Source organism: Apiospora hydei (assembly GCF_038363865.1).
Source record: "Apiospora hydei strain CBS 114990 chromosome Unknown utg000005l_segment0_segment0, whole genome shotgun sequence".
Classification (NCBI taxonomy): Eukaryota; Fungi; Ascomycota; class Sordariomycetes; order Amphisphaeriales; family Apiosporaceae; genus Apiospora; species Apiospora hydei.
In genome coordinates, this window is record NW_027117364.1 from 4767666 (window position 1) to 4795535 (window position 27870).

The following is a 27870-nucleotide window of genomic DNA, read 5'->3' on the forward strand; positions in this document are numbered from 1 at the left end:
TACTACAACGTTACCAAGGCTTTACCACCTTGCATGGTCAGATACACCATGATCATCATACTGATGGTTGAGAACTACGATCATGCCTTCTCATCTTGAATACGCGAATTGGAACCAGTACACTATAAATTCTCAGGGCTGTCCAAGCCAGAACGCCCTTCTCTCTTTGGCTCAACAGAACAACAATCAGAGCAAAGTATCAAGCAACTTCAGTAAACAGCCAAGAGACCAAACCACACCCGTTGCAGTCAATATTATTACAACATCGACAATGAGTAATGGATAGATACAAGGAGGCGGCGGTGGATCCAACCTCGGATCTTGTTAAGTGCCTACAACGAAACCCGCTAGGAGGGAGCACCCCATCCATTCTCCAATACATGACCAAACATCATACTGAAACTTGGCGCTTGCCGGAAACAGGAGAGGTGCCATGCCCGGCCAGGGAAACATGACCGCAGCAGGCCAGATGAACTCCGGCAATCTCCCGCCTCCCAGCAACAACAACCCACCTGGCACGGGGTTCAACCCGGGCCCGGCCGGCTCGCCAGCCAACATGGAGCCCCCGGCACAGCCACGCGGCCCCGGTGGAAACCCCCTCAGTGGGGACCTCGATAGGCGAACGACGGCGTCACCAAAGCATGGGAACCCCTGAAGGAGATAGATAGAACAGAGGATTTACATGTCTGGTCTTAGGGTTGACTGAGGCCATATTACCAGTATGATAACAATCGTAGCAAATTGACAGCTATCCCATTGGCGATAGCGCTGCCCTCACCATACCATACCGTACTGTACACATTAGGGAATAGTTTATGCCGTGGTATAATGTTTACCCCACTGTGCATGATGCTTATCCTACTGGATGTAATACATAATTAGCCGAATAGACTTATCGATCATTTGCGGAGATTATCCAACCTATTATACGAAAGGCAGCGTTGTAGCCATCAAGGGGATATCGCATGAGAGTCGTTTGAACTGTGACATAACTGCTCGTTTTTATCATACACTATGGAACAGCATCCTACATATAGGAATGCACTAGGACGCAATTGGAACTAACCAGACATAGACCGTTTCGCCGGTGATATCTCCATGATATGTACCCCGACCGTGTCCTGCTTCAAGGTAATAGCTTCACACCCCTGAATGTTGTATTTCCTAACGACGTGTCTTGCATGATCTACTTTAGTTGGTGTGGTATCTGCTCTCGAGGCATTGCTCGATCGTGAGCCTGATCCAGTCACGTTGCGCCCGTTTCGATTTCTCAATCTCGATCTGTTCCGCGAACTTCGGCTCATAGCCCGGCCGGAGCAAGCTCCAAGGCCGAATGCAGTCGCATGAGCCGTCCTTATTAGCCATCTTGCGGAAGACGGCCATCATCCCCGGCATCTCCTTGAGACTGGTCAGATCGATGGGCCGCTGGTCCGCGCCGTCACCAGCACTGTCCACGCGCTGCCGCGAGAATTGCAGGAGCAGCGCCGCCAGCCCCGCCGCCATCGACGTCGAATAGGACGAGCCCCGCACCAGCGGCTGCTGCTCGTCCCACTCGAGGTCCTCGCCGAACAGGGCGAAGCAGTGCGCGCGGCGGCCGCCGGCGGGGGCCATGGACGGGTTGAGCGCGCGCGCCTCGCGGTTGCCCGCGTTGGCCGCGAAGATGCCGAAGACGCAGTCGTCCATGTTGGCGGGGCAGTAGATGTCGCTCGTGTTGCGCTGGTTCGAGGCGGCCGAGAAGAGGAGGATGCCGCTGGACCGCGCGCGCCGGACGGCCGCTTCGACGACGTTGTTGTGGGTGCTGAAGCCGATGGCCATGGTGATGATGTCGGCTTGTTCTTGGATTGCCCAGTCGATTGCCTGCTCAAGGTGTTAGCATATTTACGAGTCAAAGATAAGAGGGAAGAAGACACACATCCACTACGTTCTGGACCTCTTTCTCCCTGGCCACCTTGGTTTCGAGAACTCGGGCCAGCAAGAGAACGGCCGTCGGACACATCTTTCCCAGCAAAGTCGCCGCAATGGTTCCATGCTTTCCTCGCTCGTCTTGTTTCGGTCCATCGACACAAAGAGTGACAAAGTCCCGGTAGCCCCCAATCATGTCCATCTCCTCCAAATAGTCATATTCGTCCGAATCTATGCCTGTATCCAGGACAGCAATACGCACGCGCTTGTATCCTATGTCCCGTTTGGTGCCATCGGGTTCAAGAATCTTGGATAAGCGTCCATATTCCGAGAACCACTTCCGGGAGGCTTCGCGCAGACTGGGGTACACTCGAAGTTAGCTTGAAATCCCCAACCCTTTATTTCAGCCTTCGTGGCTTCGTAAGTACTTACCCTTTCAATTCACTGCGCGGTGAACTGCCTGCTTGTTGCGGGGCTGGACTTTCAGGCACATGGGTCCTGCCGTACCCAGATGGTGACAAGCCAATCGACCGGTTCGTGGAGAGTTTTCGAATACCCTTGACTTTTGTGATGTCACCAAAGAGCTCACACCATTCCTTCAAAGGCTGTACCACCTCGGAAAAAATTGTATTCCTGATTCTACGCGTCTGGGAAGCTCTGTCCGAGGAATTGGTTTCTTTGCTTCTTCTCGCGTGCTCATCCACGGTGTTCTGAAGCCTGCCGGCCACTACGCAGAGCGGTAAGACAGTCCTCAGTGGTGATGTCGGCTGCATCTCGAATATAACGTTCTGGTTGTTTTTGAGATCGACGAGTCTTCGGGCAATGCGGTAGTCCGTATCCATGTCTATAGTGTCCCCGGGGTTGAGATCTGGATCCTCGCGGTGCTCCTCGATGGGGGTTCTGGTCTCGATCTCAAGGAGTAGAATTCCGAGGGCGAGCATCTTTGGCATGTCGTGGATACCACCCTGGTCTATCGGAGAAACAGTGGAGGGCGAGGCGTCGAAATGGGCCACCAGCATGGGCTCGTTAACGAATATACCTTGGAAACCATCGCGCCGCTCAAAAAGGAAGTACACATCGTTCTTGCTCAGGCCGCCCCCTAAGAAGTCAGAATCGTAAAATTGCCAGACCGCCTTAACTAGCGAGTAGGCGAGAATAGCTTTCATTCTCTCGCCTAATACATCTTTTCTGTCACGTATTATGTCGGCCAGCGACACGGCTTGGTGATCCGGAAGCCATTCTCGGCTGGGGTCAAGTCTGCGCCCGAAAGCCAACTGCCCCTGCTGTGCCGAGAGACGTAGTTGAGCTTGATCAAGAACGCTGACATGGTTGCAGAAATCGTCGCACGAAAGGGCGGTAAACTGTGGTGGCGGCGCAGAACTTGGCTCGGATATGGCATCATCGTTGAATCGACTGTGATCGTTAGCGACTTCTTGACGAGGGACGGACGGAAAGAGGAAGCCTTACACCCTGTGTTTGGTATTAGTAGACCTCAGGGGATCTGGACCTTCCGTCGAGATCGATATTTGGGCCTCTTTCCAGCGGCTTCCTCGCGAGTGCGGGTGACTGAGGAACAGCACCCCAAACTCAGTCGACCAACTCTCAACCCGGTTGCAGCCGTTGATTCTGACTTGGGTCGTGATTTTCCCCAGGGAGCCTTCTCGCTCACATAGATGATAAGAGCGAAGTACGTTGTAGAGTGACCCGGCGCCTTCGTTTATATCTTCCTTCATACTAGTTCCGGTGTTTGGTCGAAGAACAACCGTAATCCCTTGCACAGGAACCTCATCCTCAGTCTGGGGAAGGTCAAGAGTTTTGACACACTTTTGGAGCCTCTTAACGATATCAGAGCGTATTCTTTGCTTTCCCTTTTGCAAGAACTCGAGTATGCGGTTCTTTACTTCTTCTGCTTCTTTGTTGATGGACAGCCTTTTCAGATGCAGCCATTGTTGGTCCCTAGAGTTCTTCCGGGGACGCTTCTCTTCCTTGGGGCGCATTAGCATTCTGGGACATTTGCAGGTAGTTGAATTTCCATGGGGCTCTCACACTACATAGACGCTCCAGCTGGTTCAGAAGGTCGGTGATGGCATTGGACGTTGACTTCGGAGGATCTTTCAAGTCTTGAATGAGCGGAACGACCCGGTTAAGTACGCCCACCAAGCCTTTGTACATCAGTGTCCTATTCGGCGGGATCTGCCCTTTCGCCTTGAACTCATTGAGAATGGCTTGAATGAGGCCAATTCGAGTCAAGGCAAATGCCACAGATTTGTTTTTCCATCCTTTGGGTGGTGGCTGATTTGGATTTGGGTGCATTGCAAGACAGTCTTGTACATAAAAGGGGTTGGACGAGGTTAATGACCAACAGTGTGAGCGACCTCGACTACAGGAAATGGGGGTTTCAAAATTGCTCTGGCTCAGCCGAAGATCTCTGCACGTGACACCACCATTTCATGTTGCATGCTTGGCTGCATAAACATGTTACATCCTAATAGGATCATGGGTGTAGGTGGGAGCACCCGAGCCCCGCGTTGGCTGTAGGCGCCCACGGTCGCCATGGTCACCACGGTCGCTTCGGCGAACGTGAATATATTACGAGTGGAATGTCTTCAACATCGGGTGAGCAATCAGACGAAGTAGTAGGTTTCAAATAGTACCGGGTAATATCATCATAGTAACATTTATTGGTGAAAAGTAGATTGACCACCAAGAGACGAGCTTTTATTCATTGCTCGTGCTTTCAGCCAGTGATAATCAGCTCATATGGACGATCTGAAATCGTTCTGTGCACTGATGACGAAAACCACCTTCTCTGGCTCATTTCCAACAACTACTAGTCTGATCACGTCACTCAACCCCTCGCTAGCCAGGACCTCTTCAATATTCTCGTCCTCTACTTCACCGTCTAGAGCTGCACCGACTGTAACCTCGCTTTGTTGCCAGCGCGATCTCAAAGCGCCTTTGTGGACTTTGGCAAGTCGGATAGCCCAGATGCGGTCAGTGGAAAGCTCTACAGACATGCTGTTGTCATGGTCTCGCGAGTATGACGCCTCGATATTCGCATTCGCGACACCGGGCACATCGCTAGTTACGCAGCCGGATCAGTTTAGCTTGCTGCCTTCCCCTTTTAACAATTGCAGACGCGGGATAGGGGAAGCTTACGATGCGGCGTTGGAGGAGAACCCTCTGGATCTTGTATCCGAGTGACCGACCGATCCCGTCTCCCTCGCAATCATCAGACCAATCACCATGTAAACGGTCCATGAGCGGGTGATGGGGTTCTGATGATGATTGATCCACTGCTGGAGAGGCTCGGTAGCCAGGACGTCTTCGATATAGCCAGTGCTGGGTTGCATGGATTCGATATCCATATGTTCAAAGTTTGCCCAGTTCGTGACGGTGTTTTGAAATTCAACCCCGACTTTGGCGTCAATCGTCACGCCGGCCGCGGCAGTAATCGGGGCACCACCGCCTGCCGCGCCCGCGAGGTTGTTGCCGGAGGATGATTCCCACTGGAAATTGCCACATGGGACACTCCGTATTCTCATTCCGAAAGGGAAGGGGAGCAGATCATGAGGCTGTGTGAGGATAGGGTAGATAGTGGTCGGGATTGGCACAATGTCGCCGAGTCGCAAAGCTCCGTCAGCTTCGCCTCGAGCGCGGTTTGGGCTCTTGTACTGCGGAGGAGCGTGGACCGGCTGCTTTAGAACAAACCAGCAATTATCCATGATGGCCATATCCGAGTTTGTAGAGATTGATTCAGAAATTCAGAAACAATGAACTTATATTTTGGCTGCAGCATGAGCCCTGATCGTAGTTTTGTGACGAAAATCCGAGGTCCATGGTTTGGCCCCCAGATCCCCTCAGGGGAGTTGGTTGCGACGACCCCTGACCAGGACATGGTTGTGGGGTTTCATTGCCCCAGCGCCGTCCCGAATGATTCGCCCAGAATGAACATACGTCCAGTGTGGTTACATCCATGGCTGCAGAAACCCTTCCCCCGCTCGCGAAATTGCTTACTGTTGGAAATCAGAGACCAGCGAAGAGCATATCCTCCCGGTGCCACCGTCGGCACTTTCCTCCAGTCCTGCGATTACCCAGTCCAGTTGTCGAGCCTCTAGCTACTGACCATGGATAGCAAGCCCTGCCTCAGTAGGAAGGTGAAAGAATGCAAGGCGCGGTTCAATGCTTGCCTTGACATTCCGTCATTGTCACAAAATGACTGGCTCGAGGAGAAGTTCGCCGTCTTCAATTGGTGGACAGCCGCTCTCAATGCCGACAAAACCGATTCTTCATCTCTGGACTACCGACTGAGCCTTCGGCCTGACGTGATAGATGAGATTGTCAACCTCCTGGAAGGGCTCATGCATGCCTTGTCCGAATGTGAAGATATTGGTAAGTCCTATGTCGTCTAAAGGCGCCTTTCTTGTGTTTATGCTAAGCCGCCGCTTGTGAAGATTACAAAGGATCATTTTCGATGAGCCAATCACCACGGAGTGAAGATTCTGACAGAATGATTCCTTCCCCTATTGAGGATGATAATGGGGATTCTCAAGACATGGACTGCGAGGGGTCCCAGAATGGAAGCATGTCCGATACGCCCAGTTCCTCTGACGATGAGATGGAGGATCCATCGGATGCTTATTCAGAGCAAAGGTTCTACATGGATACGTTCCTCGATCTTCTTCTGGGTATCCAAAGGGCTATCAAACGATCTGGGCTCAAATTTCGGAATAAGCGCGCAGATGACGCCCTGGTGGAGACCGAAGAGAAATTTTATCATATGAAACGTTTGCTCGGAGAGAACCGCGCACTCAACCATCCAGAGATCGGCTCACACGAGAGACTCAAGCGATTCCTTACCACTATAGTTCTGAGTCGTGGATACCACACTACGCTCTTATACAGGTTGCAACAGGATACTGCGGAGTACGCATCTAGACACGGCCAACAGAGTCCTGTGGTTCTGGAACAAACAAAAGTTATGATCGTCCTGAGGGCTTACTTCCGGGACGAAGCCCGCCTTACAACAGTCCAGCGGAGGCTGATCGACGCAAACGTCATGAGAAGGAACCGATTTATATATGCTGGACGGACTACCAAAAGGGAGAGGACACCCCCAGGTGGACACGAAGATGTATCTCCTGCCCGACATAAGAGGAAGAGCAAGACTGAGACATGGATCTCCGGCGCCTCCCAGCCCGCGAACATAGGCCAAGAAGTCTCATCTCAGAACCCACCTCCGCCCCCAATCATCACTGGAGATGATAAGAACTGCACCAAAGAGATTGAAACAGTGCGATCTGCCACGCAACTCGGATCAAGTTTCACAATTGGTGGCGTTATAGGGACCGGATCGAAAAGTGCCAGGTCAGCTGTTACCAAAATGTCCGCTAGAGTCGACTACCTGGACTACCCACCATGCCCAGCCAAAGATGGCTCATTCAAATGTCCATTGTGCCCAGAAATACTATCCAAGGAGTACACCAAGAAACAACGGTGGCGGTAAGTATGCCACGCCGAACATATCGGGGGCAATACTGACATAGAAAAGGGCCCATGTCGCTCAGGATTTGAATCCTTACGTCTGCGTTTTCACCGACTGTCCATTTCCGGATCAACTCTATACCACAACATACGAGTGGATGTTCCACATGACAAGTCATCACTCCGTTTACCAATTTTCCTGTCGCATATGCAGCAAACGGTCGGAGACTGCTGTCCTGTTTGACGAGCAGAGCGACTGGGTAGACCATATGCTCGAAATGCATGAACTTGGCCCCGGTCACTCCAAGTTTGCCCTTCACCTCGAAGCAAGCAGTCGAATGGCGGGTATCCAGAAGGTCCGATGTCCACTCTGCGAGAACAAGTTGGGACTGACCATTCTGGGCGAAGACGAAGAGCCCCAGGAGGCATGTCCGGCCGAGGAGCTTGGTTTGGTTCAGCTAGAAGGGGACGAGCATATCGCCAACCACATCCACGAGTTTGCACTCCATTCTATACCGTGGTACATTGAAGAGTTCAACGCTTCGGACGCTTCAAACTGCGCTTCAAAACCAACAAGGCACCCGATCACGTTCAAGCCGTTACCAGAAGGAGACAGTCTCGAGGTAGAGGAGCAAGATTGGTACAGCGAAGAAGAGATTGATGAGGCGACAAATGGTGCTTGTACGAAACTGAACAAGTTGCTTGCCGATATCCCATACGCTCCATCAGTACGACACCTACTACGAAGAGTAGAGACTTATATCCAAAGCACCCGGGATTTGATCTGCAAAGGAAAGGATTGGGATACAGCAGGGTTTCTCAAGATTCTGAACGAGTTGAGGCAGTTTGGGCTTCCTGAAACAGGACCTGCCTCAGAGGAAATACCGCAAATCTACGATCAATTGCAGGATTTGCTCAAACGATCTGGTAATCGATTGGTCAATATGTTACAATCTGAGGCGCCTTGCCCATTCCATCATCTGGGCGCAGTCAATGAAGATGATAGGCACGATATAAATCTCTTCTCTTTTGACGGAGTTGGAGATTCCGAATACTCATATAACGCCCAAGACAGACAGTCATACAAATCCTACCAATGCGACATGGTCTATGATTCTGGCGACTTCACCGACTGGTTACGATTCGGAGATTGGCTTTTCTGGGTCGATGGAGAAGAAGGGTCAGGGAAGACGAGGCTCATGGAAAACATGATTTACGACCATCGTACGCAGATGGCGCTTCAAACATGGGCCGGCCCGAGCCAATTTATTATCGCGAAACATTTTGTTTGGGATGATAAGGGTCAAATGACCCCCAGGAACATCCTTCCTCGGCGATATTTTAATCTCTTGCCGTCTACGGTGCTCCGTAGCCTCCTCTACCAGGTACTTTGGAGGCTACCCGCCCTTGCCAAGACAGTTTCGGTAATTCGGAAACCAAATATGGCGGGACCAGATCATGGGGATTATCCGACATTTCAGTATTTCAGGAAGATGCTACTGAGCGCTGTCCAGTCTCAAACCACTGCTGCTAAGTTCTGCTTCTTCGTCGACGGTCTGGATCATCTCTCGGGAGATCACCACGACTTTTTGGTATTCCTTATGGAGATGAGAAGTGACCTGAATGTCAAAATATGTGTCTCGGGAACACCCAGATCGACCTCGACCCTATCTTACGAGATTGTCCCAAGGCTAGAATGCACGAGCTCACAAAGGACATGCTGCACTATACGATTGAGGCCATCTTGGAGATCGCTACATCATTCGAACAATTGCCCGAAACGCCGTCTCAAGGGCCGCACGATCTAGCTTTGCGCATCACGGACCGAGCAAAAGGTGTTATCTGGTGGGCTAATCTGGCTACGAGGTACCATCGAAGTGCAATATAAACGGGCATGAGCATTACCAAGCTGGAGGCACAGGTGGATGATATGCCCAAGGATGCGAACGGCATGTTCAAATACATATTGAAACAGGTTGCATCGGAGAACAGGGTGTCTGCGGCATTCTATCTTCGAGTATTCATGGTGGTTGGCAGCGGAAGACCGGTCGCACTGTATGAAGCGGCGGCCAGGCTTGTCGAGGAGCAGGACTACGTGAACTCGGGATTACCGATGGCAAGTGAAGGCTACGGACAGAGGATCGCCCGCCTTACAGGAGGCCTTCTCCTACCCGTGGAGGATAGTTCAGATGATCGATTCCGCGAAGTGATGAAGCCCATACTTGTGAACGTTTTCGAGTTCTTGAAAAGGCCGAGCGTTCTCAAGAACTTGGTTCGTTGGGTGCCGGGGCTGTGTCTTCCGCCACTGCTTTGTCGGGCGACGTTCAGCTACATGAAGGCGCTTGGGCCTCGGCATCCAAAGATAAAGAAATCGTTCTAGGAGCAAAAGGGCCTCGACGAGATGACAAAAGAAGTGCTGTCTCTGGCTTCGGCCTGGGAACAAGTACAGCCGCCAGTCGAATACCAGCTGCTCGACGAGCTCGACCGATTCAATACGGTGCGATACGGCACTGATCCACACTGGCTCAACTTGACTCTCCCCTTCGCCATTTTCGGACCAGTTGGAGGCCATGAGGAAACCTTCCTCGCGATAGCCATCGAATACGACCTAGTCTCTTATGTAGGAGAGGTCGTCCGCAACCGGCCGGATGAGCTTTTCGCCAAGAAAGGGAGGCCTTATCTCGACTACGCCCTACGTCGCGATCGAGCGAATTTCCGCATGGTACGGCTTCTGCTCGCGGCGGGACTCAAGCCAAACGAGCCTTTCCACGTCCTGGAGCTCGCAATACGTGCGCCTCCCCTTGGTGGAGACACCGTTTGGTCCGTGTTCCTCCAGCATCGGCTCGTGGGAAAAACATACAATACGGCCGATGGTGACGCTCTAACGGACTTGCTTCTCGAGTACGGTGCAGATGAGAATATCAAAGCAAAATATGACCAAGAGGTGGCAAACAGAGCTGCACGGGAAGCGTTTGTTTCACATTAGGAGTTCTTAGCTCCAAGATGGCACCGGCTGAGTTACGGAATATCATCCATGGCTCTTCGTCACCCGGCAACGTGTCTTACTATGGATGTATTGCTTATGTTCACAATGATGCCATGGCAATTTGTAGCTTATTGATTCAAAACCACTCTTTAATCCATAAACCGCAGCACTGTACATGTTCTATGTTTGCCCCAGTCAGGCAACACGGTAGACACTTTAGGGAGCGAGAGGGTGTTACAAATCTCAAACCTTCCCAAAGTCCAGTAAAGCATAACCCAAAGATATAGGCTTTGGGAAGTAGATCCGAATGGCATTAGTAATACATTAGCCAACAGATTTGTGTAAGTATTTAGAGTGATACTACATAAGTGCACACACCACCTCTAGCGTAGTAAGGATCTGGAGGAAGAATTGCAAGACCTGGTCTCGGCAGAGCAATATGAGGGTTTAGGGTCGTTCGGATCATAGCCACTGGCATGATGCTGGACAGCGATGGCCCCGCTACATTATTTCTCGTAGGTTGATATGTTTTTTTCGATTTGGAAGGGTATTTACGGGGTGTGCCATGGATGAGTTTCCACTCGAGTAGGTAGATGTATCTTGATGTATCTTGATATGAAGCAGGGTTATGGAAAGTCTAGGTATTTATACAGTAAATGGCTTGCTTTGACGGAACTCCATGATCGCACAATACTATTCTAGAAATCGACCAAATAAGCGTGGCGAGAAGTATTGAGTTACGCTGGAGGTCGATAGGAAAGGTTGAAATGAATGTCTATATAAAGATCACGGGACGCGAGGCAGCCTCCTCCGCCTAAATCAATATATTGAGGTAGGCTACTGCAGGCAATGCATAATCACCCTCGCCCAGAGCCTGGTTTCAACGCTAAGACAAAGACATAGCCGGCTCTTCCACCGCTACAGAAGTAAGGCATGGGCGCAAAGGTGGAAAATTGGGCAAACGATGTCACACCAGATGTCAGTAGACCTGTTATATCCCCCATTCATACTGCCATCATTGAATTGGTAACACTGCTCAGATCACTCGATGCTCCCTAGCTGCCTCGATACACTTTGTTCCATATATTTCAGTTCTCCTATCGCAGCTGGACTGTTGTCATGTCGTGGGCTTATGGACAAAAAGTACTTTCCTTCGTTGTAGAATACGCTATGTCTCAGTATCCTGCTCTTCAATTTATCCAGAAATCCCATAATCATATGCCAGTTTAAATTGAAAACGCCCGCTTGGAAACTTCCGGTCCGTCCCTAAAACATCGGATACATGGATTAGTCGGCATTTCAACATAGCGTACTTTGGGGATGTTGCTTACTCTCACTACCTATTTATCTTTCGAGCTTGAGGACTTCTTCGAGGACTTCTTCGAGGACTTTTCCGAGGACTTTTTCGATTCTTTCTTGCTTTTCTTCCTAGAGTAGTCTGCTGCAGGTTCGGCTGCAGGGTTGTTGGGTTTCGGCTGGTCAAAAGACCCGGTGCTACCCTTGACATCGCTGCCGCCGTGTTTTTTTGTTACTCTCGCCCCGGTCGGCTGCTTGTTCTACTCTGCTTTCATGCGAGTGAGAATCGCAGCTGCTACTTGCTGTGGTATTTGAAATCCCCATGGCAGTAACAACAGAATGGAGGTTGAGAATGTAGATTCCTGGAAATTATAAATTGATGTTAAGGGTCATGTCACTCTCTTGGGCGATGACAGAAAGATAATGAGGGGAACAGAGAAAAGTCTGAAAAAATGCCTTGGTGGCTGTGCTGCAGATGTAATCTAGTGAAACACTGGCGAGAGCGGCTGAATCAACCGTGGAAAATTCTCTGATTGGTTTTGGCTCTTTTGAACGCCGATGATCAGAAAATGTGACGCGGAGGCCTCAGAGCCTGATTTCAAGGCTTGATTTTTTGCTGGAGTCTGGAGCGGCGGACTCCTCCTACCAAACTGCAAGGCGCATTGGCAAAGATGCATCAAGACCTAACTAATGTGGCAACAGAAGATGAGATCAACCGCAGACCATGGTAAGCTTTCGCTAATTTCATTCTCGTTGACCCAGCAGTGTCATGCTGAAATCTGCTCCAGGAAGTATTTTGGATACAAAGATCTCGCGTCGTACATGGCGTCGGACCAAGATTTCTTTGCCGTCCGCCGCTTCGACCGCCTACATACGAGGGCTATATTAACTCTACAGGCTCAACTCGAAGAGTGCGAAGAGCGACTGGATAACCTAGACCAGAAATATGCATCTCCACGAGTAAAGGCGGTTGGCAAAAGACCCTCGGAGGTCATTGAGGTTCCGACTGGTGGTTTCAGTCAGGAGCAGCAAGCGAGGCTGGATGAGAAGCATGGCGAATTGTCTACCCCACGTGACATTAACAACGACACAGTCCGTGACGACATGCCCGAGAGAAAGAGACTGATAGAAGAGTATACGCTACTCTTGGAGAAATACGGTTTAGTCACTCAAATCCCCAAGTATGAACGATCCATACTAATCCCTAACAGATCGACTCTTGTTGAACTATTCTCAGCTCCGGGCGCAAAAAGCAGCCCCTGGATGGAATGTTAACAACTTGCGGAATTGGTTTATTAATAACCGCGGAGCCATTATGCAGAATGAGTCCACTTTCCCCGACCACGAGGCTGAACTATTGTCCCTATCCAGCGGGAGCAATACATTCGCGCGCCGCTATTTTCAGAACCACGTCTTATATCCTATTGGGAAGGCTACGAAACTTTTCACAAAAACACCACGGTTCATGACGCCAAGAGATGCAAAGAACGTCCATATGTTTAGCGACGAATCTACCGAGACCTTTGTAACAGCCAGCCTGTTCTTTGCAGCGGTCTTGATGCTCATCACCCCGTTGTGGATCCTCCAGGCTATCCAGAGCATGCAGCTGAAGCTTGGGGTCATCACCGCTTTCATCGTCGTCTTCCTGGGCTTTTTGACGTACGCAACGACGGGAAGGGCATTTGAGAGGCTGGCCGCAACTGCTGGGTAAGTGAAAGGGGTTTCTTACGCTTTATGGTCAGCCAAGGGCTAGTCGCTAATGAATTATTCAGGTACTGTGCAGTGCTTGTCGCTTTTCTTCAGATTGGGGACACTGGGGCATAGGGCGAGGCAATAAGAATCGAGCGGTTGGGATATCAAGGAGGCCTTTACTGTTCAGGTGGATTGGCGGATGTTAGGGAAGCGGGATGGAGTAGCTCTTGACTATAGGCTTTAACATACAGGATTCATCTAAAAGATCCTCTCCTCTGCACATAACTACTCATTCTGCTTCCACTGCACTCTATAAAGCACAAAAATAAAACCCGGCCGTTGCCCGACGAGCGCGTATGACATACTACCGGGTGATGGAATACACAAACTATGGCGTTTCACACATCGTCCAGATACATAACTCAGTATTAAGGCTAATCAGGGACAGCTTACAAGGCGCGCCTTTTTGATTGCTGGTAGCATCATGGCCCCAGCTGTGGCTAGCCTTCCGCGTCGTGTGGTGGACATTGCTTGTAAGGTTGTCGGGTTGAGCAGACTCTGTGACGATGTTCTCCTAGATGTAACTACGAGTTTTGATACGTTACGAAAGGAGTAACTGCCGGCAAAAAAAAAAAAAAAAAAAAAAAAAGAAAAAAAAAAGAAAAAAAAAAAAAAAAAAAAAAAGAGGCTATGGTATTGGTTTAGTTAGCACCCAACCTAGATATGTTTATTGCATTCCAACGTAGAAAAGGGCGAGTGCCTTGAAATCAGAACGTGCAGGATTCGAGGCATCAGTCGCACTGGCGACCTTATCAAGATACGGTTCATACTCGTTACATCATACGGGGCAATGCTTCTCATTACAAAGGCTGGGGGTGGGATGCTTGTCAACTTACATTATATTTGTCCTTGGGGTTCTGGCTTTCCTACTCGACCACTGAGCCACGCCGGTGTTCGGACGATTTAGTCTGCTTGCTTGTTTTGCTGTTGGGATAGGAATCGTCAGTTTAGATATTTAGATGGAGGGCGGGGCTCAGGGGGGGCATATCCGGGCATCGCTAGTGTGGCCCCCTGTGCTCTGAACTACTCCATCTTCCCGCGTTCCATACATAATCGAACGGAGAAATACCGTGCGCCCCCGTGGCTGTGGGCGTCTATCAAAGTTATGTGTACTTGACGGACACGATATTGTATAATGTTGAACCTGACGCTTTGGCAGAGGTATTGGCGAAACCTAGACGGTTGAAAGCCCCGTCATACAGGTGATCGTCTGATATCGGGCTTCTCCCGGGAATCATCCTCAAAACGGGGGTTGTGGGAGCAGTGCTGTATGGCCTGCCGACGCCGTGAGTGGATGTTCTTGCAAGACCAACAGCGATAGTCTAAAAAAGCATGGTGCATTTCGCGAGGACTTTCATCTTTCCTACATCTAATACCACTCGTGCTCATCCCTTTGTGGGCTTGCCTGGGTGTATTTTCGAAGACTCGACCGATGGAGCCAGCACACCGCCGCTGCCCCAGAAGAAGCCAACAAAAGTAAGACGAAGCCCAGAGTCTCGGCAAATCTTCTCGTCGCCAACAGCAAGAATCTGGTCGGGCAAAAAGACAAAATACATACAACACCGAGGATTCCCAGGTCGTCACCGACCCTAGTACTAATTCGGCTCTCTGCTGCTTATATATGGGAGAGCGGACGGGATCCCTAGTATTCAGCAGGATATGGTCGTATGTGACAGATTCATTACTTGTGGTGGCTTATGGAAGTGTCAATACTTGGACTGTCCGTGGTGTCTTGGGGTGTGGTTAGGGGAGGAGCACTTGCTCACCCGGTTTCCACAGCCAAGGATCAGATCTTTGGTCTTGGATGGATCAACAGGATAGCTTTGACGTTATAATCGAAGCAGTGATAACCATCACGGGTTGGGCGGAACAAGTTATTTTGATGGTAGGAGAGGATGCACGCAGACGAAACCCCACATCAAAAGATGCCTGGATTGGGTGACGTAAAAGGGTACAACACTGATGAGTCCATGTACAGTCTATTATTATGTTACATCCCATCAACGCTCTAACCATCTATCCTGGATGCGCTCAAATCAAGTCTATTGTTGCATCGCTAATTGATCGCCGCCACCAGAGCCAACCCCACAGCCCACAAAAGAGCAGCAACACCAGAAGCTCCAGCGTATCCCGCCGCAGCCGACTTCTTATCAGAAGAAGACTTCGCGTACTGAGGAAACTCCCGCGCAAACGCCGCCGCCGTCTCCGTCGAGTTGCGGAAGATATCCGGTCCCGGCTTCCCGCCCTTCCAAGTCACCGTCAACCCGCTCGGCCGGCGCGGGTGCACCTCGAACGGCACCGTCGCGAAGTACCAATCCGACGCCCCGTCGACGGTGACGGTGCGGACGTACCCGCCGTTGATCACGCCGCCCTCGGTCATGTTGTAGGCCTCGGGCGGGTTGTCGTAGCCCTCGCTGCCCGGGTAGAGCTCGAACCAGCAGAGGTTGCCCGTCGTTGCGTTGGGCGCGAAGAAGTCGCCGTGGAACCAGATGGGGTTCCGGCCCGGGCTGAAGCCCGTCTCGAAGCCCGTGGTGGTGCCGCCCTCGAGCAGCGGCATCTGCTCCCACGTGCCGTCGCCGGACTTGGAGAGGTGGCCCTCGCGGTCGACGAAGGAGCTGTTGGAGGGGCGGATGGGGGTGCTGGAGGGGGTATGGGTGCACCGGTACAGCAGGTACGACTTGAGGCGCCCCGGCGTCGTCCAGCCGCCGAACATGTTGTCGCCGTCGGAGAAATTGAGGGTGGGCTTGGCCAGGCCCGACGTGTAGTCGGTCAGCGGGCGGTCCAGAGGCGGCGGGAAGGTGAATTGGGCCTGGACGGCCGCAGGTAGCACAAGCGCCAGAAGCGCGGTGGGTAGCATCTCTAGGCGCATGTTGGATGTATTGATCAGCGGCGGCGCGCCCTAGGAGCCACTCGCGCGATTGAATAGTTGCAGATAGTCAGCTCAGCCAGCAGTAGCAGAGGAAAGGAACAATTCAATTGAATCTCTGTTGCAGAATCGATCGGATTGTTGTGATCCACTTCTGCGCCTCAAACTCAACGCCAAGACGGCAGGGGGTGCCGCCCCTTAGCTCCCAGTAAGCGAGATTACCCCGTGGCTTATGTCATCCAAGCAACAGGTTGACCCGACCAGGATATGAATTTTTCATACGTTGTATACGGAATAAGAAAGAAGTGTAAAGGACCAACATTGCAGACACGAGTAGCAAACAGCAGTTGAAATAGATCAGCCAAGAGGATGACGTTGATTATGTTTAACATTGTTTACAGGGTATCATGGGTAAAAGACTAACTGTCCAAGAGCAATACTATAGGTTCTGTTCCCCCAGTATCCCGTCATGCTTGCAAGACCAGGTAGGCAAGGGAAGACAAAAGAAAATGTAGCCTCGGCAGAAAAAGGGCTAAAGCCCTACAGGGGCTCCCGCCAGACCGGTAGGAAAACAAATATCAAGACACCGAGACTGGCGAAGATAGCGCCACCAATTAGACTCTGTGTCACGATCTTGCGCTGCAAGTTGCGTAGATGTTGATCTTGCACTTTCCACTTGCGGTCAAAGATCATCATACGAGACACGAAGCGCATAAACCGGGACTTGCGCGCGTGCTCGGACAGGATGGCCGGGTCGTCGTCATAGCGCTCCCACGGCAGCGGCTGCCGGCGCGAGAAGAGGAGCAGGAAGAAGCAGCTGCCGCGCAGCCCCGACAGGATCAGGCTGATGCCGATCCACCACAGCGGCCAGGCGGCCAGAACGTCGGCGCGGCTGTGGGCGTGTTCGCGCGGCGTGAAGGCGAGCAGCAGCGCGCAGAGGAACCCGGCGAGCGTCATGGCGATCCCCACCGAGGTCGCCATGCACAGCGTCTCGAAGGTGCCGTTGCCGACGCCGAGGCGGATGAAGTTGCGGTGGGAGCAGTTGCGCAGCAGGCCGTAGACGTGGTCGGCGACGGGGCGGAGGCAGGCCGGGTCGTCCGAGGTCCGCAGGGCCTGGACGGCTTGCTCCCGTATCGCGGGCGGGATGTTGAGCTCGCTGCGGGCGCCGGCGCGCAAGAAAGTGTGGACGACGGCGCTGAGCTCCGCGCGGTGGCTGCGGTCGGCTTCGGGGATGAGGCCGCCCTCGGTGGTGGGCCGCATCGCTTGCTGCCAGCTGAGACCCTTGCCGCCGACGCGGGTGCTGGTGTGCGTTCCCTCGAGTTCCTGCTCGTCATCGTTGTCTTCGTCGTCGTGAAAGGTCTGGGCCGAGTGTCTGCAGGCCTGTCCGCGGGCACACTTGGTCTCGGGGCTGATGAGCTGGGCGATCTTCTCGACGGTTTCGTCCGCTGCAGGAGTGGGTGAGACCCAGGTTAGTAATCCGTGACAGAATTCATGTAATAACGCAATAAAAAAGTTCCAGTTGGGACGTTTCGTACCTATTTCGGGGTCGTAGTTCTTGTGCTTTGTGTCCACCGACGAAGCGTCCCCATTTGACTTTTCCTCTGCCAGCGTCGTGGCTGAATCAGTGATATGTAAGCCGCCATCGCCCCTACCCGTGGCGCCATGCTGATAGTTTTTCTCGTAGTTCTTGAACCTTGTGTCACATGTCAGCGTATTGATGGTGGAGATGAGGAAAGCCGGCTTTATAAACTCACCAGATGTAGAATTCCAGGTTCTCGGGTGAGTATTCGATGTACTTCAGATACATGTAGAAGTCGTAGAGTGACAGAGGGCTGCCTGCATCCGGCTGTTAGTACTGTGACCCGCGGAGTCGGCTATGTGCTGACATGTAGGTCTTACATGTTTTGTTGGCCAGCACCCTCTCGAGGGTGAGACTCCTGGGTATGGACACCTTCCCCCTTCCATCCGGACTAAGCGATCTCCTCCCGTTGACAATGGCGGTCGAGTACTCCTTGATATCTCTGTATTCGGGCTTCTTGTACCAGATGAGGCACTCAGGCAACCTCATTGTGATGGTTGAATATTATGTAACGGACTAAAGTGGTATGTCCTGAGTCGACTGTCGAGGGGCCGGATGACATGTGCAGGTAGCCAGCCAGATGTGCAATGAAGGAAGCAAAAGGGATATACGATTGCGGGGGTGGGCGCGCTGGGAGGGCTCTCATTCTTTAATACGGGATTGACAGCTTTGACGTACACGCGCTGACTGTAGCTCCTTGCACGTACCCAACCGAACGAGCGAACCGTTCCCCTTTCGCATCCATCTGCCGTCCGGAGCTAAGAAAGCGTTGTTCGCCTCCCCACTCAGTAGTCAGGACCTGCTCTCCTGCGTAAGTACCTACGCAATAAGCCAATAAGCCTCGACGGGGTTGGTGCTACGGTGATAAGAGCCATGCTGCGAACGCATGGGAGCCACGCCGGGCCAAATATTGAAGATTATCTTAGCATCAAGCCGCCACGATGCAGCATGGGCATCGTTAAAAGGAAGACGTGACCAATGGGGGATCCCAACCATTGGCATGGCCATTCCCGAACCGTGATGTTTTCGGTAATCCACGGGCGAGTCTGAACGCTGCTCCCTTCCTAGAGCGAGCAGATAGCAAGCATCGTTGCTTTTTCCGACGAACTCCTGGCAGCTGAAGATTCTGCCGCCTCAAACCCCATGTGCTCAGGCACCACGGCCAGGCGAAGGACCTGCATTAGTGCTAGCCTGGGGCGGTCGGGGGCCTCTTTCATCTGAGCCTGTCCCTGCTGGGTGGGTGCTGAGTCGGCGCCGTCGAAGCTGCTAAAGCTGCTAGGGGACGGTCTATTGAAGAAAACCGAGGGAGCGGCAAATTCGCAAACTCGGACCACAATTGGACCCAGGCAGGCCTTCAACCCGCGCCCCTGCGGCATTTGGTCGTGCTTTTTCTTCCGTCACGATCATCTGCCGGTGAGTAAGTACTCAGCTTAGAGCGAGACGGGGATGCGATTGGATTGGAAGGCGACCATTCGGTGCGGGATTCAGTGCGGAGTCTACCATTCTACCCCATGGATACCAATTGAAGTGGGCTTGACATGGCCTCGAAGACGAGTACCCGATCGATAGCACGTTCTCGCATGTGTTCCGTTCGCTTTCTTGTTTCTCTCGCTTCTTGCGTTGTTATTGTATCTTCATGTGGGCAGTTCGGTTGGCAGGTTGGCTTGTTGTGGCGCGCGCAAAATAACATGGCACGGATGCACCCATTTCAACTTTTGGGCCTTGGCGACAACTTGCGCACGTCTCGGCACCCACAAACAAAACAGACAGAGGCGTCCGACTTTACTTCATTCATAGGCCCGATTTCGGGTGGTGGCGCCCGAGACATGTAAACGCATGTCGCTCCCAGGGCGACAGGCTGACAGGTCTCAATTAGTGAACCATGCCGCTCCACGTGGTTTGTCGTCGGTCGCTATCCATCGCCCTCCATCTTAAGCTTTTAGCCCTGAAGATCTGGCGATCGCGACCCGTCATTCCGGGCAGAACGGCATCAGAGATTCAGGGCGACCAACATGGTTCATTCTAGCCCATGCACCTTGGTTTCTATTATGACTTCTCTCTCCTCCTCTCAAACTAGCACACGTCACACAATCTCTGGCATATTTGATCTGGTCGTTAGTCAGTAGTCATCTCACTAAATGCATGTACATAATACCGATCAGCAGTGGTCAAATCCCCGTTGGGCGGCAACTACAAACTCTATTGGCTTCCAGTGACACTGCTAAGACCTCTACCGCAGTCCGTTGGCCGTTTTCGGGACAGGATGAGGAAGAAGCCATTTCAAGTCAGTTGCTTCTGCTGCCAGATTCGGACGCACAATCTGCGGCCTATTTCCGCACCGCCAAGCCGTGCTATTGGCCCGCGGAAGCCTCCCCTTTGGCACTATTGACTGTGATTGGCTGGCTCATGTGCATTTCACTCCTAGGTAGGCAGATTGCAAGATTGCGTGATTTGTATATAAGGTGGCATCGGCAATTCCCCGGAATACCGTTATTGGGTCCATCCGTCACTGAGAATCTCATTTACGTAAACTTCGGTGGGAGCTTTTGCGGACTATGGGCAAAAGGCAACCCGGATGGTCCTCCGTAGTTGGCTTCTCCGGTACGATCTAGATCGGACCACTTTGAAAGAGGAGGAAAAACATAATACGGATGTCTTCCGGCTATACGGAGAAGACCCATTACTGCGTCCCTCACCTAGCCGTGCATATATGGATCATGTACCAGATCAATCTCACGTCAAACAGATGTCAGGGAAGCGGGGGACGATCACCACGAGGGAAATCTCAGGGCATATATTTTTCCACCTCTTAAGTTCGGATACATATGCAGGCACCTCGTCTACGGTAAAGATAGGTATGTAGTGTACAGATAACTGGTGTTGCATTACTGGCAAGGGCTCGCCGTTGGTGATAAGCCTACTTTCATCATCATGCCGTCCACGGGTTTTCCGGTGATCCGTATCGTCTGGTGAATGTTAGCCTCTTTCCTCGGCTTGAATAACGGGAGAACTGCTGGCCAATGCGTTCGTCTAGAACCAACTTACGCTGTATAGTTCCGATTGGACCTTGTAATACCGACCCTTATCGTCCAACACGGGCCGGCCGCTACCATCCAACTCCAGCGCCCCGAGGCCGACCTTGGTGAAGTCGTACCGACGGGCCACGAAAGCGAGGATCACCCGCGCCTCGATGTTGGCCAGCTCCTGCCCAATGCAGTTCCGGGGCCCGCGCTCAAAGGCCCGCCAAGCACTGACCGGAAGAGCGGATCCGCTCCCGCTCCCGTCGCTGCCGCTGTCGGTGTCACCATCGGGCGACCGGCGCCGCTCCTCCCTCTGCAGCCAGCGCTCCGGCACGAACTCGTCGGCCGTCTCGCCGTACACGGCGCGGTCGCGCTGGATCAGGTAGTGGTTCAGGTAGACCCACGTCCCGTCCAGGTTGTACTCGTCGCCCTGCGACGTGGAGACCACGAACCCCGTCCCCGGCGCCACCGCGCGCACCGAGCCGGCGGGCGGGTACAGCCGGAGGACTTCCTTGATGACCGCGCCGATATAGGTCAGACGCCGGACGATGTCGTCGCCGCCGTGCTCGAGCAGCTTGCGGCGGACCACGGCCGGATTGCTGGCGCCGCCGTTTTCGTGGCCGAATAGGGCGTCTAGCTCTTCGTACACCCGCTTCAGGGCGTGCGGGGTCCGGGATAGCTCGTACAAGGCCCACATGATGGTTGTGCTGGTCGTGTCGTGGCCCGCGAAGAGGAAGGTCTTAAGCTGGTCGCACGTCTCTTCGATGATCTCGGGCGTGAGCGTTTCGACTTCCTGCAGGCTCAGGGCGAGGACCGAGCGGGATTTGTTGGGTGGCGGCTGCTGATGGGTACCTGATGATGTTGCTGCTGCTCGCTTCTTCGCCTCGAAGTTCCGCCGCACGATGTCACCCAGGAGCTGGGAGTTGCGCTCCCCGAGGGCCCGCCGCTTGGAGTGGACGAAGGGGGTCATCCAGCCAGGGGGTGGAGTTTACTGTCGGCGAACGCTGTGGGGGATGGAGTCTTAGCAACGATGCAACACCAAATATGGACTATCAAGGAGTTTGGAGGAGGTATACTTACTCTTAAGCAGCGCCCTGAAGTTGCGAACCAACTCGCCCTGACGGGCAGGATCGATGTGCTGAGCCTCCATGTCTTCACCCATTGTCACCGCGCCAATCACGTCGAACGTGAGATTCGTGGCGATTTCGTCGAGGGAAAATGTCTCCCCGGTCCGGACGTATTTATCCAGGGTGTCCACAAACGGGGCCGCTTTGTCCACGAGGACGGGCAGGAGCGTCATCAGATGTTTCGGCGCAAAGCCCGGGTTAAATCTCCGGCGCACGGCTTTCCACTCCTCATTCTATTCGATAAAGTTAGCAAACCACTTGGCAGAAATATCCGAGTACTTGGCATTTGAAAAGAAAGACCATTGACTCATACTTGCTTGAACAGGATGGACTTTGACCCTATCAAGGTCACGATCCGCTCCACTGAACGTGATTTCGGTACGCTATAAGGAAACCTGTTCGACGGTTTCGTAATCTGGCCATGATGACAACCGGAAGATTAGCTATCCGTACAGTGGCGGGGAATACAAGGCTGCGCTATTCGCTGACCTGCTCGGCCACCTCGTGGCTTCTGATGATGGCCAACGTGGGAAAGATGGGCCAGTTGTCGACTATCATCAGCGGCGGGTCTCCCAGCGCCCGGTTCATCTCGGAGAAGATGATATCTGCTCGATAGGTTCAACCCTCACTAATCAGCGGCGTTCTCATTTGCTGCTATCGGGATATGGGTGTACTGACCTGGGTGGCGATCCGCAATGCCTCGCTTCATGAACTCGTCAAACACCCTCAGGTGGCCCCAGAACAAGGACGACGGATGCTGCGGGAGGTGGGCCAAGACTACGAAGCGCTTGTGATACAGCGTCCGGTAGAGATAGGTGCCAAGGAGTACCAGCGCCACGACGGCGAGCGCCTGCGCCGGACGTGCCACGATGCCGTCCATGACTGCTGGCGGGGGATAGAGGTTGTGAGAAGGGAAGTTGATTTGGTTTGCAAAACAAATTTAAGCTGACTGTTCTTTTCGGCAGGCAGCCGGGAGGATTATCTATATATAGAAGGAGGTGCGGCGGGTAATGCCTCGGCACATCTTGGTTGCATATGCGGTTGGGTGCATTTGGGGGTGTCGCAGGGGTTGCAGAATAAGCGCTAGGAGGGAACGAGAATTTGATAACGACCTATTCGGTATGATTGGGGGCGGCTCCACCATCCGCGCATATATGCACCCGGCTTACGTCACAGCAAAGCTGCAGCACTTGGCGTCAGGGTTGGATGTTAATATGTTTCATTGTTGATAATCATCTGCGAGGCTAGGTGTATTTTCATATGTCTATAGCGGGGTAACGTAAGCAGCCAGCAAGACATGGTACGCCGTAAAGGGCAATTGCGAATCGATGAGGTAATCTAATTTCAGGACCGGTCCTTGGACTTCTTCTTGCCTGGCCAGCGCACATGCAGCTTCTGGAGCAATTTATCCCGCCGGCGCAACTTCCCCGGAGTCTTGCCACCATCCTCCTCCCTGAAGTCTGATGCTGTTGAACGCGACGTCGTTTCCCCGAGGACGGTTGCCCCTGAACTTGAGCAAGACGGTGTAATTGTGTCTTCTGGCAGTCCCGGGGGTCATACATCAAGTCCGCCTCTTCCGCTGACCCCCGCACCGGCTCCGCTGGATTAAAAGAAGCAGCACTATACCCCCGCTCCTCGTGCTCGACAACAGAAGCTTTTTCCGAGCTTGAGCAAGTTGTAATCGTGTCTTCTGGTGTTTCCGAGTCGTCCACCAACTCCGCCTCCTCTTCCGGAGTCGAAACCACCACCACCAGCGGCTCCGGTGGATTGGCATCAGCATCGGTATCCTCCTGCGCTTCTTGTTCGGTTGTAGAAGGTTCTCCCGAATGTAAGAAAGATGCAATCGTGTCTTCCGGCATTCCCGAGTCATCTACCACGTCTGTTGCCTCTCCCGCCGAAACCATCACCGTCTCGGCTGGATTAGCAGCAGGGGAATTCTCCTCTTCTTCTTGCTCGGCAGCGGGTGTGTCCCCAGCACTTTCGTAGGATATAGTCGTGTCGTCGGACCGACCCGAATCAACCATGGCATCTAGAACCTTCAGCACCACGGCCGGCCTGGCTGGATTAGAAAAAGCAGTATCATCCTCCCACTCCTCTTTGGCGGGAACGGGAACTTCCTCCGAACCTTCGCAAGGTGTAATCGTGTTTTCTGGCTGTTCCGGGTCATCCACGGCGTCTGCCTCTTCTGCCGACCTCTCTGCCGATTCGGATGGCTTAGCAGCATCGATATCCTCCAGCTCCTCTACCTCGGCAGCGGGTATTCCCTCCGAGCTTGCGCAAGATGCAGCCGTGTCGTTGGGGCCATCCGCGTCAACCACCAAGTCTATCACTTCCGGCAACACCGCCGGCTCGGCCGGAGCAAAAAAGCCCGTATCCTCCTGATCCACTTGTTCGATCACATCATGCCCCTCGGACTCGACGTCGCTATGGTCTTCGCAGCTAGGCGCGACCTCGAAGGCCGTGCTGGCCGTTTCCCGGGATTCCTCCTCCGAGTTGTTGCAAGTTGTGGCCGTTTCGTCTGCGCTCTCCGGATTAGCCACCGCGCTGGCCGCCTCTACCGGAAAAGTCTCCGGCTGCTCGGTTCTTGAAGAAGTAGGAGTCGAAGAATTGTCATCCGTCTGCTCTTCTTCCTCGGCTAACTCCTGTCTCGCGAGGTCGCCGCTCTGCCCAAAGTTGCTGACCGCGTCCTCGAAAGACGTCCTGACTATTTCATGAGATTCCTCGGAACTAACGCATGATGCGACATTTTCGGTTACTTGCTCCGGATCAACCGCCGGCTTCTCGCTGCTTGCTGCAGTGGTAGAGCGGGTCTCATCATCATTCGTCTCTGCCTCCGCAGCCAAACCGACTTTCTCCGGCTTCTCTTCCATAGCCGGACTGGCTTCGTCGGTTTGACAACCAGTGTGCTTGACACTATTCCTGGCTGCCACGGCCTGGGTAATGACCTTGATCGCGTCCCGGGTTTCCTCCCGCATCGCCCGGAGCATCTCCTGGCCCTCCTGTCGCAACGCTTTGATCTCGCGGCACTGCGCGGCCAAAGTATCTCGCCACTCGCTCGACGCCTCCTCGAGAGCCATCATCAACGACTCGATCTGGGCGTCCTGGGCGTCCTGCCGGCGATTCTGCTTGCCGATTTCGATCCGCAGCTCGTCGAAGGCGAGCCGGTTGTGGGTCTGGGACTTTATGGCCTGTTCCAGCTGCGGGGACTCCTTGGGCGGCTTGGACAGCTCCTTCCGGAGCATCTCCTGGAGATCGGCGCGGTTGATTTTGAGGGCTTTGGTGACGTCCTGCTGGTAGACGATTTGCTTGGGTTGCTTGTCTAGCTCCTTCCGCAGCTCGTCGATCGCGTGGCGGTTCTGCTTCTCGGCGTTCTTCCGCGTCTCGGCGAAGAAGTCGGCGAAGATCTTCCGGATCTGGCCGAGAGAATCTTGTTGGGCCGCCTTCTTGGCTCGGTCCTCCTCTTCCTTGATGAACGTTTCCTCCGCTTTCTGGAATCCCTCGGCCACGGGCGGAGGTTGGTGGGTAATGGCTGCTGCTTGGCTCCGTATGATGGACTGGGACAGTAGATCCTGCTCCATCTGCCACAGAGGGAACACCTCGTAGCCCTGTCCGAGAGGGGAAGAGGCAGGACGTGCGAAGTGGAGCTTCTTGGTAACCTCGATGGTCTTGGCCGCCAGTATATCCGCAAATTCGTTGCCTTCGGCTCCGATGTGACCCTTGACCCAATGCACCTCGAGTTTCAGCCGGCCGTTGTGCACATCGCTGTGGAGGTCCCGCCAGATTTTCATCAGGTGCAGCATGTGTGGGTTTTTCTTCTGCTTGTCCTCCCTGACCGTGCAAGTCGCGACTTGCTCCAGGTCCGACATGGCGCTCGTGGAATCGGTGAAGAGGTACACGCGCAGCGGCTCCTCGTTGTGAAGCGTACTTGCGAAGAATACCTTGGCCTCGTGCTGCACGATCTCCAGCGCAGCCATCAGCGCGATTGTCTCGAACTTGTTGTGGGTGAGGCGCAGGACGCCGTACGACTCCTTGGCCCACGGCGGCTCCGTCTTGGTGCTCATGTCATAGAACCGTCTGAAGACCACGGCTGCGGATGCCGTGCGGGTCACGGTGCAGTGGCTACCATCGGAGAATAGCACGAGCCGCCTGCCGAAGATGGGGTTGCCTCTCACCCGGCAGCATTCGTTGGCGAAGACGCGGGTATCGTACACGATGTCCCGAGTAACGAACCTGGGATTCAAGAAGTTGCAGTGTGCCTCAGCGGCCACCAACTCCCGGACCCTTTGCGATCCAAGTTCTTGCTGTTTCTTGCCTTGCGGAGGCGGCGGCTGCTGCTGCTGGGGTTTCATGGTAAATGTCGCGGGATCCTCGGGGGCGATGTTGCCAGGTTGAGGAGTAACGGCCTGTGTTGTTCCAAGGATTCCTCCCATGGGAGAACCAGGTCCGGTCACAGTTCGGGGAATAGGTTCGGTTACAGCTCGAGACACCTGTGCCGCACCAATGTCCGGAACAAGGCTCCTGATGTCGGCCTGCACGTCACTGAAGGACCTGGACCGAGCTGGAGGAGATATCTTGGGGACCACGGCTGTCGAAGTACTGGTTTGCACTTTGCTGCCATCCAGTACAGTGGCGGCAGGAGCGGCATCGGTTTGGAATTGCGAGGCCGACAAGCCAACTGCAGTTGGTGGTCGAGATGGAAGAGGAAAAGGCGTCCTGGCGGCTGGTGTTGCAACAATGGTCTCGGCCGCCTGGCCAGATGCCGTGTGCACATTGTTCTCCTTGGTGGCATTGTTAAGAATCTGATTGTTCGACGCGTGTTGAGCGCGAGGAACAACCCACGCCGGTCTCGGGATACCAGACAATATACCAATCGAGTTGTTGCAGATTGATTGTTTATCAAATAGGTTTTGCAACGAGGCCATCAGGCCGCAGTATTGTCCCAGCATATCCACGGAGATCTGCGTTGGTCGGGTACGACCAACGATGAAGTGAAGCTGTTCACATTAGTTGACATCGATAACAAAAATTTTCAAAGGCAAGATAGAAACGAGCATGCAATGAGCGAGATGTTAATTTTTCCATGTTAAGTACGTCAACAAGCTGGAGTTCAGTGGTCAACGGAGATAGATCTAAGGGAGCTTCTGGATTGCCCAGAAGTCTATTTCGAAGTTTGGATCGGAGATATTGTAATTACAGTCAGGTAATTGGTGGTGGAAGGTCTTTTCTGGTCCGCGACACAGTACCAGTTCCCGACGGACATTGGTACAGTGAAAACATACATATCTGACTGCGCGCGTACGTCATTTTATGTGAGTGAGTGTATAACTGGCGGTAAAGGGTCGGCTCGATGAACAGGAGGCTCCTGCGCTGCGTTGGTGTCTCCAGCTTCGTCGTCAACTCCACGATAGGACCAATAACTTACCTCCACGCGCCGGTGGGTGCGCGCGCCGTTCCTCCGCACGGCACCACGTACACATAAGTGACTCGAGAAGGGAAATGTGCCTAGCTTTTTCAGTTTTTCACGCGAGTGGAAGCAATCTTTGGCAGAGTTCCATTGGAATTATGAGAGACAAGTAACGAGGCGGACGAGCGGTTCAGGACCCGCCGCGAATTTTTGGTTCATTAGGTCTGGGGTCGTCCAACCTGGGAGTCCCCAACCCAGCCACCTGGCCATGGCCGATTCGCGGGGCCTGCTTCGACTGAGTTGCTCGGTTGCAATGGTTGCAGTGGTTGCTCCCCCATATCCAGAAATATCCACCCACTAAAGCAGAGCAAACTCCCACCCGCCCACGTCTCTCTGCCAAAAGTCTGCCGATCCATCAAGCCATCAATCATCAATCATCAATCAGCCAACCCTA

The 27870-nt window shown here is 53.2% G+C and overlaps 12 protein-coding genes across 12 annotated transcripts; 6 read left to right on the forward strand and 6 right to left on the reverse strand.

Moving 5' to 3' along the window:
* Positions 1 to 451: 451 nt before the first annotated feature.
* On the forward strand, positions 452 to 655 carry PG997_006981 (uncharacterized protein; the record flags this gene model as incomplete). Its single annotated transcript, XM_066811296.1, has 1 exon — positions 452 to 655. The coding sequence occupies one exon, from the start codon at positions 452 to 454 to the stop codon at positions 653 to 655; it is 204 nt and encodes a 67-aa protein (XP_066670219.1).
* Positions 656 to 1191: 536 nt separating this feature from the next.
* PG997_006982 (uncharacterized protein) lies at positions 1192 to 3905 on the reverse strand (the record flags this gene model as incomplete). Its single annotated transcript, XM_066811297.1, has 4 exons — positions 1192 to 1857; positions 1913 to 2261; positions 2335 to 3315; positions 3370 to 3905. The coding sequence occupies 4 exons, from the start codon at positions 3903 to 3905 to the stop codon at positions 1192 to 1194; spliced, it is 2532 nt and encodes an 843-aa protein (XP_066670220.1).
* Positions 3906 to 4658: 753 nt separating this feature from the next.
* PG997_006983 (uncharacterized protein) lies at positions 4659 to 5627 on the reverse strand (the record flags this gene model as incomplete). Its single annotated transcript, XM_066811298.1, has 2 exons — positions 4659 to 4983; positions 5062 to 5627. 2 exons carry the CDS (start codon positions 5625 to 5627, stop codon positions 4659 to 4661), a joined length of 891 nt encoding a protein of 296 aa, XP_066670221.1.
* Positions 5628 to 6029: 402 nt separating this feature from the next.
* On the forward strand, positions 6030 to 6314 carry PG997_006984 (uncharacterized protein; the record flags this gene model as incomplete). The annotated part of the gene is made up of 1 exon (XM_066811299.1): positions 6030 to 6314. The coding sequence occupies one exon, from the start codon at positions 6030 to 6032 to the stop codon at positions 6312 to 6314; it is 285 nt and encodes a 94-aa protein (XP_066670222.1).
* A 143-nt stretch (positions 6315 to 6457) lies between these two features.
* On the forward strand, positions 6458 to 8139 carry PG997_006985 (uncharacterized protein; the record flags this gene model as incomplete). Its single annotated transcript, XM_066811300.1, has 3 exons — positions 6458 to 7404; positions 7601 to 8009; positions 8116 to 8139. 3 exons carry the CDS (start codon positions 6458 to 6460, stop codon positions 8137 to 8139), a joined length of 1380 nt encoding a protein of 459 aa, XP_066670223.1.
* Positions 8140 to 9280: 1141 nt separating this feature from the next.
* PG997_006986 (uncharacterized protein) lies at positions 9281 to 10372 on the forward strand (the record flags this gene model as incomplete). Its single annotated transcript, XM_066811301.1, has 2 exons — positions 9281 to 9658; positions 9767 to 10372. 2 exons carry the CDS (start codon positions 9281 to 9283, stop codon positions 10370 to 10372), a joined length of 984 nt encoding a protein of 327 aa, XP_066670224.1.
* Positions 10373 to 12372: 2000 nt separating this feature from the next.
* Positions 12373 to 13492, forward strand: PG997_006987 (uncharacterized protein; the record flags this gene model as incomplete). The annotated part of the gene is made up of 4 exons (XM_066811302.1): positions 12373 to 12395; positions 12457 to 12827; positions 12880 to 13375; positions 13441 to 13492. Coding segments are annotated over 4 exons (942 nt in total), but the record flags the coding sequence as incomplete, so codon positions are not given.
* Positions 13493 to 15407: 1915 nt separating this feature from the next.
* Positions 15408 to 16247, forward strand: PG997_006988 (uncharacterized protein; the record flags this gene model as incomplete). Its single annotated transcript, XM_066811303.1, has 1 exon — positions 15408 to 16247. The coding sequence occupies one exon, from the start codon at positions 15408 to 15410 to the stop codon at positions 16245 to 16247; it is 840 nt and encodes a 279-aa protein (XP_066670226.1).
* Positions 16248 to 16826: 579 nt separating this feature from the next.
* On the reverse strand, positions 16827 to 18354 carry PG997_006989 (uncharacterized protein; the record flags this gene model as incomplete). Its single annotated transcript, XM_066811304.1, has 3 exons — positions 16827 to 17979; positions 18041 to 18122; positions 18186 to 18354. The coding sequence occupies 3 exons, from the start codon at positions 18352 to 18354 to the stop codon at positions 16827 to 16829; spliced, it is 1404 nt and encodes a 467-aa protein (XP_066670227.1).
* A 330-nt stretch (positions 18355 to 18684) lies between these two features.
* On the reverse strand, positions 18685 to 19241 carry PG997_006990 (uncharacterized protein; the record flags this gene model as incomplete). The annotated part of the gene is made up of 2 exons (XM_066811305.1): positions 18685 to 18929; positions 18974 to 19241. The coding sequence occupies 2 exons, from the start codon at positions 19239 to 19241 to the stop codon at positions 18685 to 18687; spliced, it is 513 nt and encodes a 170-aa protein (XP_066670228.1).
* Positions 19242 to 20750: 1509 nt separating this feature from the next.
* Positions 20751 to 22892, reverse strand: PG997_006991 (uncharacterized protein; the record flags this gene model as incomplete). The annotated part of the gene is made up of 6 exons (XM_066811306.1): positions 20751 to 20831; positions 20911 to 21831; positions 21994 to 22245; positions 22326 to 22427; positions 22502 to 22617; positions 22691 to 22892. The coding sequence occupies 6 exons, from the start codon at positions 22890 to 22892 to the stop codon at positions 20751 to 20753; spliced, it is 1674 nt and encodes a 557-aa protein (XP_066670229.1).
* Positions 22893 to 23356: 464 nt separating this feature from the next.
* PG997_006992 (uncharacterized protein) lies at positions 23357 to 26958 on the reverse strand (the record flags this gene model as incomplete). Its single annotated transcript, XM_066811307.1, has 2 exons — positions 23357 to 23522; positions 23639 to 26958. The coding sequence occupies 2 exons, from the start codon at positions 26956 to 26958 to the stop codon at positions 23357 to 23359; spliced, it is 3486 nt and encodes a 1161-aa protein (XP_066670230.1).
* Between the last annotated feature and the right edge of the window lie 912 nt (positions 26959 to 27870).